At 44.2% G+C, this 15,076-nt stretch overlaps 1 protein-coding gene across 3 annotated transcripts in view; it reads left to right on the plus strand.

Annotated features, from left to right (window-relative positions):
- LOC147900070 (uncharacterized) overlaps positions 1 to 15,076 on the plus strand; it is a 124,726-nt gene that overhangs the window by 45,764 nt on the left and 63,886 nt on the right. For all 3 annotated transcript variants that reach the window (XR_015541324.1, XM_087377194.1, XM_087377195.1), the window contains 2 exons: positions 9,375 to 9,436; positions 9,754 to 9,805. Coding sequence is in view for 2 of the 3 variants with exons in the window: in XM_087377194.1 (XP_087233320.1) it covers positions 9,375 to 9,436; positions 9,754 to 9,805 (114 nt within the window). In the remaining variant the exon portion in view is untranslated. The remainder of the gene's footprint in view (positions 1 to 9,374; positions 9,437 to 9,753; positions 9,806 to 15,076) is intronic.

The raw sequence follows: 15,076 nt of genomic DNA on the forward strand, positions 1-15,076 counted from the left end.
TCCCGAATCACAGCTTGCATTCGAGCAACAAAAGCCTGCCATGCATAATCCAGATCAAAAAGCATCTAAGAAGAGAGAGGTTGAATGGCATCAGAAACAATAGCTTGAAAATCAGCATGTTCTAGATAACTGTTATTCACCAACAAAAGCCTTCTGCAAGGCAATCTGTCATGAAGAAAGTCATGCATGGGGAGCCTCAACAAAAGAGGTGCATGATCAGAATACGTGAAGGCATGATTAACCCAAAGTTGACAAGTAAAGGCATCACAATGCTGTGGATCAACCTGATACCATCTGTCCAGGCGTGCCTGATAGGAAGATTGAGCATTGTGGAAGATTGAGCATTGTGTTGAAAGGTATAGGCCGGGAGCGTGGGTTGCAATTCCTTCTAGAGATCCACCAAACGCAACTCAACCATAAAGTCAGACCATGCCTGTTGTTGAGAAGCCAACATATGAGTGTGGCCCGAAGTAATATCTTTTGGTTGCGGAGCATTGTTGAAATCACCACATATGAATGCATAGTGTCTTCACGGATAATTATGCACGGATCCCAAATCAGCGCTCGATCATTGGAAGATTGAGGCGCATAAATCGATGCAAATTCAAATATTTCTCCAGGCATTGCATAATAATCCATCTACCATGGTGATCATTGAAAGCCACAACGGGCTGAAGATCATGCCTCACCAAAAAAGCCACTCGAGAGAAAGAGTGCTCTCCGGCATAGAAAATATCATAACCAGCAAAATGTCATGTGTGACCAGCATACATGTGCTGATTATGTTCCAACAAGGCCACTATGTCTGGCTGCAATTGTCTGATATACATCCACACAAGTTTCCACTTTCTACGATCACACAAACCCTTTACATTGAGTGTAACGCATTTCATGTGGTCAAGCATATTTACAGATATGGGATAGTTATGCACAGCAATAAACAAACTGACTGTGTGTGCATCTCCACCTCAATATCTGGACCTCTACCCTGAGAAGATGAATCAGCTTGAGGGGAAGACAATAGAGCAGCAACGTCCTCTTCTGGGAAGAGGGTACGATTGGTAGTGAGTGCAGCCCAAGTCAAGCCAAAGACAGAGTTTTCAGCTAGTGTCTTGGCCTCTGAAGATGCACCATTCCAAGTCTTGGATGGCAGAGGTCTCCTAGGAGAGAGAACTTTGCGAGGAGTTTGCCATCCTTCATCCAAATTGTTACCCTTCACCTGAGACAGAGAGGCTGAAGGTATAGGAAGAGGAGCAGTAGCATTCGAGAGAGCCGGGGCTTTGCTTGTCTTGAACATGAAAAACCTGTTTTACCCCTTTGTTTTTGACTACAGAAGAGGCATTGGCATTCTTACTTTGAAGTGGAACCATTTGAGCTTGCATTGGCATTCTGGGAGCTCGGGAAGGGCATTATGCCCAAATTGCTTGCATTCAAAGCAAGCACGTGCAAACAGCCCCCATTTCAGCTTGTAGAAAGCAGTGTCCATGGAAACATTATTGACAGTAACTGAATAAGAAGCCCCACAAAATGCAAAAGCGATTCGAATTGCCATTTGGTCTCAGTGGACAAACCACCTTACCAAGAGAGGCTGCAATTTTTGGCAATAGAGAAGCCATGCACTGAGGAAAATCCACAACTTCTACCCATACAGGGAAGGGATGTCGAATCAATGCCTGATAATTCTTGGTAGGGGACCAGGGCAATACATGGACCATCTGCTGGCCATAGAAGAGCGGAGAGTGCTCGAGCAAAACCTGTTTGTGCTCTTCATCAGCCATTATCACTTCAGAAAAACTCCTTGTTGCATAATGCACTTTCTTGACATAGCAACCACCTAGGGTTCTAGTCAACCAATTGCCAACATTTGCAGCAGCAGACATCCGTCCCGGAAAGAAAATAATGGGCATGTTTGGCATAATCCTTCACGGGGTCAAAGATATCATCTACCTCCATCATGATATCTGTGGTAGGAACCGGATTATTCCAACTTTTCCTTGTATCCTCAAAGCCCTCATGCATTACTTCATATACAGCTGAGCCTATGCAGAGGCATGCAGAGGGTCATCCTGACCCATTACCTGCTTTTGCTTTTTGCTCTGAAGCGATCTTTCTTTGTGAAAGGTCTTCTCGTATGGACAATCCGCCATTGTAGCAGAGGGAAAGTAGGAAGAAAAAAAGGACAGCAGGACAAGAGTTGAAAGAAGGAACAACCTAGAGAGTAGTCAGTCAAGAGAGTCAAGACAGCTCCAAAACTGAGATTGTAAGGACAATATAGGATTATAGAGCAGAAAAGAAATAAAGTAAAGACAGCAGCAGCCCAAAGGAGTACGGAGAGCACGGAAAAAAGTACGAAAAAAGAACAGTACGGTCAAGTACGGACTGACAGTACAGACAGGCAGTACGGGACAAAGACAGAAGGAATACGGACAACAGCAGGAAAAAACGGATAGAAAACAGTAAAGGACAAATGACGTACAGACAGCAACAGGAAAAAAGTACGAAAAAGGTATGGACAGTAAAGGAGAGTAGTGAGCGGCAAGAGGACTTGCAAGGCAGAAGGGAAACTGTACTGAAAGATATCTGACAGAGTACGGTCGGACAGGAAAACTCAGCACGTGGAAAGAGACAGGCGTACGATGCTCGAACAGGCTGGACCAGGGCCGTATGGAACTTTACGGATATCAGGCAAAGGCTGTATGGAAAGCACACGAAGGCTGTACGGCAGGCTAGGCTGGGGTTGAGCAGGAGCTCTCCTCTCTATACACACACTTTTTTTTTTGGTAAATCCATGAGAGGTATATTATCAGCAAGATTTACATGAGGGTCTCAAAAAACAGAGAGCCTCAACAGGAAATCAAAAGCAAAGAGAAACTATCTCCTCTCTATACACACACACACCTCACACACACACACACACACACACCCACTTTTTTTTTTGGGGTGAAATCTTTGATTGATTATATTATATGAGTAGCAACCTCAAAGTAAGGTGCTACAATTACATCAACTGAAAATTTCAGTATATGCCAAAAAGACCTCATGATCTATGCAGCGGTTCTGCAAGCAATCAAAGAAAGATTGCTGCAGAGAACGCCTTAAAAAGCCAAACAGAGAGAAAGTAGGATCACCAAAGACTTTACAATTCCTATATGTCCATAAAGTCCATAGTGTCCAGTAGCGAACCCAAACGAAGAAAAGATGAAAACTCGGGTCTGGATGGATGAAACTCAAATAGCCAGAAGAACTTCCCAAACGGAACAGATGGAAATCTCGCTCACAGGCACTGTCGAAGCAGATCAAAAAAATCACGAGAGCACGAACAATGCCAAAACAAGTGAGGCACAGTCTCCAAAGAAGTAGAACATCTGTGGCAAAGTGCAGGAGCAATGTGTCGATGAGCTAATAGCTGTTCAGATGGAAACACTCCCAAAAGAACTCGCCAAAAGAAAACCTATTGCCGAAGCGGTACTTTATAGGCCCAAAGTTGCTGTAATCTTTTCCTGCATTTGCCAAACAGAATCACCTCTGTCTGAAACCCAAGGTTGAGGCAAAAGGATTTTATACAATGCAAGTATAGTAATCTGAGATAGCCTCAAAGGACGAGAAGAGGACCCTGGAGAAGTCAAAGTCCAATCTTCCAGCCGGTCTTGGAGTTCCAAAGGAGGAATCGGAACAAAAGGCGAAAGCATAGAAGTAATTTGTCGCCACAAAGGAGGATAATGAGAGCCCAATCCATATGTAGTGGCTGCTAGAGAAAAGGGGAGCACAATACCAGCATCATCTATAACATCAGCAATCGAGGTGATGCCTTTAAACAAGACAAAGTAGGAATGTCGAGGTTCCTGTAAAGTCAAGGGAGGCTGAAAGACTTTCGACCAGTAAATGCTTTCAGCTCTCAAAGAATTCCCAAGCAAAGATTGCCTTCCATTCCATTCCAGATGAGAAAAAACATGCTTCCAGTCAAGAAGCAAGTGGGAGACAAAAGGGCAGCCAGGCAAAGTGCCATTAGTGAAGCCAAAAAAGGAATTCCAGTGATCGAGTTGCCAATGACCAAATGTAGAAATATTGATATGAGTGACCATAGTCCTAATCATAAGAGCCCAAGGCTGATCACCTTGCAGAAATTGCAGCAACATTTTCCCCCTATGGGCAAGAATATGCACATGAATATCCGTGATGTTCAATCCACCATGCATCTTGGGAGAACAAATGTGATGCATCGAAAGCAACCTAAGACTTTTTCCGCCATGTTTGGATCGCCAGAAGATTTCCATAAAGATAGACATGAAAGATGTAAGAGCTGCCTTAGTGAACATGATCAATGGCAAGTAAAATTGAATATATGCCACAAGGATGGACTGCACTATTCGAAGATGAACGTGCAAAGGCCAAGTTGCCAGTTTCCAACACTCAAGCTTTTTCCGAAGCTTAGCCAAAACCCAATCAGTTTGTTGTCGGCGAGTGAGTTCCCACCCCAAAGGGCAACCAAAATGACGAACAAACTGAGTGGGTGGAATGATATCCCCGGGCCATAATAGACTATGCTAGTCTTAGGAATGCAAAGGGAGCAGCTTAGACTTCTGAAAATTAACATGAAGACCAGCTACCAAACCATAAACAGAGAGGGTCTGCATCAAGGCACCAAGATCATGGGGCGTATTCTCGGCTTCTTCTTTCACGTACAAAGATAGTGGCCTTGAACATAACATTCATGCTATTATAAAAAGAGAGCAGCATGAAGGCCAAATTAGCTATTTTTAAGATTTTGGGTGGGTCAACAGCCAGCCACTAAGGGCCACAACGATATATGCATCGTTGGTAGCTTGGTGGTGGTGCCAATTTGTGGTCCAACCCAACTATCAGACCAAAGGTTGGGATCTCACAATTCCAACCATTTGTAAGAAGTTTATTCCTTGGCTTCGAGACATTTCTCCATGACCCTTGATCTTAGTCATGTAGTTGACCAAGGTGATCCGACGAGGTGGGGAAGTTTATCAGGCCTATGTGAATATTGCGACATAACCACCAACCTCGAACCACTGTGGGAAGCCGTACTAGATGAATTTGAGGAGATGTTTCTCGTTTTTAGTCTATTGCCATCCTTATCGCTAGTTTGCGAGAGGATCATTCCAAGATCTTCTCCACCTCGCAAGCTGCTAGAAAACAATGGTGGAGGTAGCTTGCTACGTAGAAGATTATGTGAACGTTTGCTTAGAGACCACAGTGCTATTTGTTGTTGTTTTGATGTTGCGAGGCTTGCCCTTCTCTATACCCTTGATCTTGTCCTATGCAACAAAGGCTTGCCGTATTCTCTCTTGAGCTTCTTCATGTAGAAACAAAGGCACTAGCTCCTCGAAAGTAACCAGTGGTGGCGACCGTTGTCCTAGCTAGAATCATGGTTATTTCCCAGCAATCCATACCGAATCCGTCTGCTAACCAATTGATAACAATTGATACCTCACCACCTTCGCCCCTTCTCCATCCTCATGTTGTAGAGTTTCGTTTCTAGGCCGAGGATTCTAGCCATGGTTTTGATCTTGTGCATGTCTTTCAGCATGGTCCATACTCAATACTCCGTGTCTGCCAACCGATTCTGGAGTCATGCCAATAATTATGGATAGGGCCTCTACATCTCGGAGTACCCACTCTTTGGTTGCATTTGGATCCCTTGGTGTCATTGCTACCCCGACATGATTTTTGATATCCTGTGGCCATAGCGCAATTCCCGTCGTAGTCTCCCAAATCATCCGAACCATTAGAGGGCTCTGGATCTTTGTTTTCCAAAGAGGATAGCTACTTCTATTGAGCTTACTCTATTCCCCAAAGCTTGGGATGGGCACTCTACTAGCCATGAAGAGGGAATGAAGGGATTAGGAGGAGTACACTCTTGATCACCCTCCTTATTGCAAGGTCACCTATCCTTTACACGTAGAAGTCGATTTCTACAAGCTTAAATTGAGATCTTCTCGCAAAGGTTCCCAACTTCGAGCTTCCACTTGTGAGTCTTCCTTAGGGATGTGATACCGTGTTAGAACACAGAGGTGGAGGTTGCTTGCTATAGCCAACACTCCCCGCACAACGGAAGATTATGTAAACGTATGCCATAAACCATGGAGCACTATTTCAAATCTCAATTGTTTCCTTAAATTGGACAAGTGACTAGAAAAAGAAAGAAAGAAAGATGTATTAATGATTGGAGGATGCCTCGCGGGCCTATGAGGCTAAGTACAAAACCAAAAAAAGTAACTCATACAAGCCGCTATGGGCTGAAGCAAAGGGCTCACTAAGGTCCTTGCTGAAAGCTAAAGTGCTAAACTAGTGAGCAAAATAGCCGAAGAGTATGAGGTGCTTAGAGCTAATGCTCCTAGTACATGCCCATGTTCCATATATCGAGGTACATTGGTGGCTCTCTAATGGGATGTGAGGAGCTCTTGTATCTGTGTCTGTCGAGCTGTCTCTCGACACGGTGGAGGGCATGGTCTTTGCGATCTCTGTATCTAATGGGCTATGACAAGGGTGACGCCTCGTCTCTGGCGATCTCCTCTGAGGAGGGATGAAGTAGACCGACCTCGATTGTGCGTGCTTTGGTCACTCTCCTTATAGGACAAAACCTTGTACAAAGGTGTGCATAGTGTGCCACCATCTCTGGTGCCAACAAGAGGTAGGAGAACAAATCGGAGTGACAAGGGTGTGCATCTAGGCAGCACCCAAGCTGCTCTCAAAACATTGTCAGGGTGCGTGCTCTCCTAGAGCTTCATGTGCTGCTACAAGCATACCTCCAGAGAGCAGGTGATAAAGCATTGATGGTCCCGCATGCCATATATCCCCATATGAGAAGGTGGCGGGCCTGCGGTCTTGGGTGGATGACATCTATGAGGACCAAATGGTCTATGAATGACATACCTTCTGTGAAGCGCAGTAGAACATGGAAACAGTTGTAATATCTTACACAAGCTAGATTCGACTTGGAGCTTGAGGAGGCGAGAGGAGGGGGGAATGTGATCTTGTGGTGACATTCTCAAGATAGGTGGTTTTCCCTCTCCCAAAGAGCCTGTGGATATTATTTGACTATGTTGAAGCTAATCTTGTAGTGAAAGGGTGGTCGTAAGTAAGATGTGACATGGTCTCAATTTGTAAGGACCCGTCCGAACACCGGATGGTTCCTTTGGAGAGGGAGGCCGTCCCCCACTTTGGTATTTGTCCTCTATGTCAGCTAGCCAACTACTCGTCCTTGGTATCGGGGCAAAGAATGGAAGCGATAGATGCTATGTTCACTCTCTGCTAAGTGTACCTACGGTGTTGGTCTTGCTTTGCCTTGGCACCTTCTTGTGTGCAAGACCAACGGGACCCAATCGGATCTCCCTAGTTGTGCAGGCTGGTCAGACATCTATGATCCGCAAGTATCTTCTTGAAAGTCTTGTTGTGGGCAAGGATTTGAGGGAGTGCTGCCCCAATGAGGTATACCAAGATGGCTAGTCTGGGCGATGGATGAAACACACGTCAAGTGTCATGAGCCTTCACTAGAAGAGCAATAATGCTAGTGATCTAACCTAGTAGTACAACGTGCATATGAAAATGGACTCAACCTCATCAGATAGAATAATGGGTATTTTAGTTGTTGCTGGCTAGGTAGTTGGTCTTAGAGTTGCCCTTGGTATCTTATATTTTAATTCCACACTAGTAGAAAGAGACTTGTAAAGCATATAGAGGTGGATCGTAAAATAGTTGGGTCTATTGGTTGGACCATGTGAGATGAAGCTTAGGATGCTCTTAGTAGAACTAGGACTTCTCTTTTAAGGCATGAATCCACGTCCTAGTCATTAGGGCAATGGGTATTACTAGGGTAGTTAATCCTTGAAGCTAAGGACCGTGGGTCTAACCCTAGATGAGCAAGGCTGAGGCGTAAGGGGAGATGCATTAAAGATCAATGGGAGATGTATTAAAGATCAATGGATAGGAGCATAGCCTAACCAGCGGTTGGCAACACATGGACCTCTTTGTATTGGGTCTATTAGTACGGATTGAGTGCCATTGGCCATGGAAGGTATCTCAATTATCTTGGCTGGCCACCCAAGGAGGTCTCCCAATGGCCCTTGTTGTCAGCAGATGAGACAAGATGGCACATGCTATTGTTGCACAACAAGGGTCCTGAAGTTGACCCAGCACTGTCAATGACACTACAGTCCACGCAAGGTATCTACAGGTGGACATTCAGAGTCACGTTATAATGATGCACACGTTGGCTGCTCACTTGCGAATGTTCACAAAGGGTGGGCAGGCTTTTTAATTTGAGGCTAAGGAGGGAACCCTAGCTTATTTGGTGAGTGGAGATTCAGCAGTTTGCTAGGAGATGATGTAGGTCTCTCTGATCTCCAGGTAGAGCCCATCAAAGGATGCCATGTTGATAACGTCACAGCCCAGCATATGTGATTGTGGACAGCAGATGACCTACTGCCATCCTTGTCAATATCTGCTGGATATGTCTATACTTTGCGCTTGATTTGGAAGCAAAGGAATGAGGGCTCTATGAGGACCTCTGAGTGTTTGAGCAGTTTTTACTAGGCTTTACCTGCAGGTACTCTTTATATACACACTGATCAAGGATTCTGCTGGTTGTATGGTCCACCACAGTGGCTGTTGGTGCTTGCTTTGGGGATATGTTAGGCAGTGAGCTGAAACCTTGGGAAGCAGGTTGCAAAACCGCTGGTCCCATTTCTTGTCAGGCCCCTTCGGGAGAGCTGTTCTTGCTTGGATTTTCAAAGCATAATATAAAGGTGCTTATTAGAAGGAAAGAAAATAGAAGAGCATCACCTCATAAATAAACTAAATACTGATACTACTGAGGCCTTGCTCGTGGTGACTGGAAAATGACTGCCCCTTGGCATCAAATGATTGGTTTTGGTATATGGCAAGAGATGGTCTATTTATGTTTTGGGGAGAGATGGTCTATCATATATTTTACAGTCAGATTCTTTTGCAGTATCCAGAATGTGGATGGTGGTGATTTAGTGATATAAGCAAGATTGGATATGGTCCATGCGTGTTATTATGAAGTACTACCTCATCTATCTTTGTCCCTTTTAGGATGCTCCTGTTTTTAATGGTTATGATTACAGGATGTGCTGCAATATCATTCATTTCACTACTTGGCATACTCTTGTAGTTTTCCTGGACATATGTTTTGTGCATAGCAAGGACTTCTTTTTATGCTTCATAATTGATTAAGATTGTGGACCTCAATTGTCTTGTGATACACATACAAATGGCTGCTGGAGGCTTTTCTAGATGTGAAAACAGGAAATAATAATGTGATTTAAGGTTATTCAGTTGTAATTCATTTGTACTGATCTTGAAGACAATACTTCTTACTACAGATGGTTCGGGCCAAAAGTGGTCACCATCTTGTGTGCCCATTGATCAATGGGCAAAACATGGGGTATGTATGACATATGATGTATGACATATTATTTCAAAAATGAAGTAACACTATCCTATGTTGTGGCCCATCTTTATCTTCGGTATATATGAAGGCTTCCACTCTGTTTTATCATGCTTTTAGTTGATTACATTAGAGAATATGCTGGGAAACTTACGAACTTTTCCAGTAGCATATTGTCTAGCAAAGATGTGGTTAAAGCTCAAAATATGGTCGGTCATACACCATGCATCGCACCCACAGAAGTAAGAGTTGATCTGATCATATTCCCTTTTGTTCTTTTATAGTCATGGCTCTTGATATGTGCCATGTTTCAGATACTTTATTGTTGATACTGGAGCAAGTGGCTTAGTTGTCTCTCGTAAGCAGGCAAGAAACTTTCTTTTGCTACTTCTTTTCTGCAAGATGAAGAGGGCTGCAGCCCTTTGAGTGATGCTTGGATTTATTGTAAGTATAGTAATTTTTCAATGTTAAGCAGGTCTAGAAAGCTTTCAGAATTCCTCAGTGTACTAACCAAAGGATGGTGTACGAGCTTTATGGAAGAATTGATAAATTGCTTGGCGATGTTAAATGACATTTTTGTGATTTTTATGTTGGAATCTCAAAGCGCACCTTTTACTTTTAGGTCAGTGGCCTTCAACAAGTGACGATTGCCTGGAGCATGTCACGATAGGCCATGACAGAGGTACTTAGGCAGTTGGGGGTTCCACCCTGAACCACACTACTGCATATAGACAGTTATCATACTGTGGCAGTATATGATTCCATATGTGCCACCAAATATAGAGGCTTTGCCACATGGGCCAGGTATTGAGCAAGTCACTGCTGATTGGAAAGTCAGACATGTTACCATATGGTCGGCGATACAGTTGGCATACATGGCTGATCTGTAGTCTGCCACTTAGGCAGCCTAGAAAAAGGGGTACTTGCCCTGCCTTCTCTGCGACACTCAGGCCCTTGTGGGTCAAGGTCTGGGTTAAGGTCAATCTTAAGTATTTTTAGCACTCAAGTTTAAATGTCAAGGAATTTTTGAATGTTTAGTAATTGCTTTTGAAATTTGGAATATTTCATTGTTGGCAATTATGGTTCAGATCCTCTTTGAGCCAACTTATCACTATTTCTTTTTCTTTATGTGATCCGGTTGAGGTTTCTCAAGTACGAAAGCTGTACATCCTGCTTAAGGCCCATAAGATGGGGTTTTCACCCCATCTGAGTACTTTTGTCTCATTGCCTCAATGAAAGTGCATGCAAACCAGCTCTAGGATGCCTCAGGTGGTGTTGAAACCAGCACAATGTTGCCATCCTTTGGCATTCTATCCTTAGTATCCTTGATAATGAGTGCTGCCTTCTTTCGGGCTGTGTTTTGAGCCAGAAAGGCTATTCCTCCAAGGCTTTTGGTGGGGCACATAACATGCGTTACAACTTAGAAGTTCTAGGCATTTGTTGTTTTAAAAGGTTCTCTACTTGGAGAATCCCTTGCCCTAAATTGTACTTCCAAGGCTTTGCCATTGCTGAGTTCTATGGTCTATATTCAATTTTAAGTAGCATGTTGTCATCTTTCTGATGGTGTGTTGATCTCTCCCATGAACTTAGCTACTCAGCCCATTGCAGTCCCAAAAATTACTCTCCTTTGAGGGAAGTTATTGGAAATAAAAGATAAGTTAACTTGTGATCATGACCACACATTCCTGCTCAATTGTTTACTCTTTTATTTCAGGTTTCAGATAATCAAATATAACTACTGGTTTCTGAAAGTTATGCAGGGAATTTATGTTGGATTGTGTGTAAAAAATGGAAAGTAGATCTTTCAAAAATTTGCTGCTATTTTCTGAGACTTCTCTTCAGCTTATTTGTTGATGCGAAGAATATCCCATGAACACCTTAAAGATCCAACAAGAGCATTTTACACGTTTTCTACATTCTTTTTCTGAAAATTGTAGAATGCGCAGCATATATATTTCAAAGCAACAAGCGCAAAGCTTGAAAGGAGGAAGGTAACAGGATAAGGGGGTCAAAGCGGAATCTCCTAAAAAACCATTTCGTGGCATCAATGGGGTTTATCTCACCCTTTGTTTATAGTATTCTTACACTTGCTGTTTTTGACACTGAACAATGATTCCATAAGCAATTCTAAAATGGTTTGGAGAACAAAGTGCATGAGAAAAGCAATGAAGTAACAAACAGAGCAGTAATTAACAAAGTACCTGCTTGAAAAGGAAACCATAGGACTTAGAAATAGGTTCAATGCTACTCATAGTAGGCTTCACATATCCAAACACAGCTCAACGGCAAAATGTAGTAGAGAGCTTGCAATAGGAGAAGAGAAAAAGGAAGAAGGAAAGAAAGTTTATAAGGATTGAAGGATCTATGAGACTAAAGAAAAACCAAATATGATAAAAGCTAAGGTGTGGCGCGAGTGGGCGTCCACACCCAAGGCTGATGTCTGAGATGAGAATATCAATAGAGAGATACACGGTGCTGTCTCTGCAGGAGAGTATACAAACAACTGTCCACATGAGAGCCAAAAACACCAAAATGAAAAGGGAGGGAGATCTGCATCATTGGGCGAGCTAATCAATTGACGATTTGAGCAATGGAACATATGGATGCTGTTTGGGGAACCACAGCAGCACTCAATTATTGTTTCCTTCCTTGACGGCGCCAGCCCTCACACAGCCAAACCACTGTTGGCTGAGATCATCTCTTCTATGCTTAGTCAAACAACGGAGTAAGTTGGTCTCTATGTTGCTGGGCCTTGAGGAAGAAAGTCGCCACATGTCACTGATTAGGATGGGCCAAGGAATCTCTGAATGGTCCAAATCTGCTCTTGTGATGCCCTCCATGGATCTCATAGTACGCAGGGCATCTGAATGCAAAGGTCAATGATCCTTTGTCTCAACCTCTTGCATGTCACATATAGTGCACATTTGTCTCTCGTGTGGGAGGCCTTCTGCTCATTGTGTCTCATACATAGCCAGTGAGAGTATACTCGGAATAGGCCAATCGAGATCCTCAAGGCATGTAGGAGATGGATCTGAGTATAGCTATGGAAATAGCTAAAATCCTTTCTGAGATCTATAGGGAATAATCTTTGTAGAAGTTGAATTTTACTGAAAGCTCATGGATGCTAGCCAGGTCTTGTATGTGTGGAAAGAAAGAAAGAAAGAAAGTTTATTAAAGTCTTCGGAAGACCGATGGGTCTATGAGATTGTGAAAATCCTGATACAACGAGCTGTGGTAGTGGAGCTACTAAACGAGCGTCCATACCAATGCAAAATGCAAAATGCAAAAATGCAGAATGGCAGTACTAAGTCCTAAGTACAACATAGTCATGTCGATGGTCGACTATATATCAATCTCAGCATCATCATCAATATTATCATCATCCCCAGCAACAGCAAGATATCAGGATGGATGAGGCAGTGGAGGCATGAAGTCGGCAATAGAGTGCTGTCGGCCACTCAGAGGTGCGGTCTTGGCACGTCTCTTGGTCGTAGCTCTGCGTCTAACCAGGGCTACTGTGACCCCCGTCGGTCGGGCTCCGACTCTAAACAAGGAGGGGATGTCTCCAAGTGTGATCTGTGTGTCGACCCTCTGTCTGAGTTGTCGGGTCACGGGCTCCGGGACACGATCATGTCGAGGCCTCGTCTCGTTGGGGTCCATGTGATCTAGCTGAAAGAACTCCGTGATAGAGCTTTGAGAGGGATCAACCGAGGAAGAAGTCTGCTCCTGTCTCCGTGCTCGGAGTATCCTCTCGCGGTGTCTAAGTGCCTCATTAATGAAACCTGCCAAACATCGCTGGTCTGGGTAGCAGAGGAAATGGGCTCAAATCCCATAACTATCTCTGAAGAGGCAGTGGAAACGTCCTCGGATCTCATAGTACATAGGACACCTGAAGATGAAATGCTCCTCTGTCTCAACCTCTTGTATTTCACATAGTGTGCATATGCGCCGCTCCTTGGGTAGTCGCTTTGCTTTGCCGCTCTCGATGCGAAGTCTGTGTGAAGAGACCCAGAATTGCCCAAGAGAGATCCTCATCGAGTGGGGTAGGTGAATCTGTGTGTATCCTGGTGGGTCAATGAAACCCTCCGCTGTGATATGTAAGAAGTGATCTCTGTAGAAGTTAAGCTTCACTGGGAGTTCACTCGGTTCCAACTAGGTCGGAAATGTGTGTAGCTATAGTAGATCCTCACGGATAACTTGGTTGACCTTGTGTGATAAGAGGGGAGAGAATGGAGCATCCATGCCATACTGGAAGGGAGGTAGTCTATCCATGTGGAGCCCCAGTCGCTCAAACCATCTCTCTGTACGTGCATACCTGCACCTCTGATCTCCTCCTGCTGCAAGTGCCATAGAAGAGGATAGAGCTATCCATGGTAGCCTGCTACGCCCCGAGGTATAATCCCCATATTCCCTAACTCGATACAAATATGTGATGACCTGAAATGCAGCATCTAGTTGTAAAGGGAGTGACCCAAACTCAGCCTGAGTGATCTAGTGAGGAACGGATGACTTACCACGAATCATCTGTGATAGCATGAGAACCTATAGCCGCTCCACACGGGCCCAGTCTGTATCCGACAAGTCTGCCCCCCAACAAGGGCTGCCGTACATCCCCGCTGGGCGAGCCAAGGAGTCAAAAAGCAACCCCTTGGTGCGTGGAGCTGTAAGAGGTTCTCTCTGATGATCTGGCTCACCTTTGATAGGTGAGCGGAATGGATGGGGCCTCAAGGCTATACTGAAACTGTGGCAGTCTGTCCATATGGAGTCCTCGGGTGACAAACCATCTGCATGTTCAAGCGTACCAACTCCTCTGATCCCCCTCTAGTGCCGTAAATGAGGTTGAGGAAAACCAGAAAAGCCTGCACTGCCCGGATGTAGTGGTGCCAAAGTCCCAATGTATGTGACCACTTGGAAGGATGCATCGAGTTATAGAGAGGTAGCCCGAAACTCTACTGATAGGATATGATGCGGGACCGATTGCTTGCTATGGATCATGTGTGCAAGAAGTAAAATTTGTAATCTCTCGATATGGGACTAGTTTGTCTTAGATAGATTTGCCTCCCAAAAAGGGATTTACGATACATCCTAGTTAGACGAACAAGAGAGTTGAATTTGGGGAACTTGGTCTTGGGGTCTTGAAAGTGGGATTGAAAGCACCGACGGTTGATTTTGCAAGCACAATATACCCTTTGCTCAATCAGGCCTGCATAGCTGGTCTCATTGTGATCGGGCCTCATAATAGGATTCCCAAGTAAGTATAAGATGCAACAATTTGAACTGGCGCGCCCAATTGAAGGTGGACTGCTCTTGATGTATGGTTGCTCGAGAGATCACGAATTTGGTTTTACCAGATTGGCTTTCAAATCATGTGTCTCATAGAAAGTTTAAAATGCATCCAGGTTTCTCTGGAGACCCTCAGCAGAGGAGGAGAGTATCAGCTTATAGTAAAATCAGGGACAAAGATCTCGCTAAGGAGGAGCCTGTTCCACCTAGTGTCATGATGAAAAGCCTTGAGCTCATCAACGTATAGGCCAAACAAGGTCAACGATAAAGGACAACCTCGTTTGACCCTAATCGTGTTCTTGATCTCCTCTTTCCAGGCACTTAGAACCACCTAGTCGATGCCAATACACCCTC

This window comes from Dipteris shenzhenensis, chromosome 7 (assembly GCF_047967505.1).
Source record: "Dipteris shenzhenensis isolate YYH24624 ecotype China chromosome 7, Dip_SZ_1.0, whole genome shotgun sequence".
NCBI classification, from domain to species: domain Eukaryota; kingdom Viridiplantae; phylum Streptophyta; class Polypodiopsida; order Gleicheniales; family Dipteridaceae; genus Dipteris; species Dipteris shenzhenensis.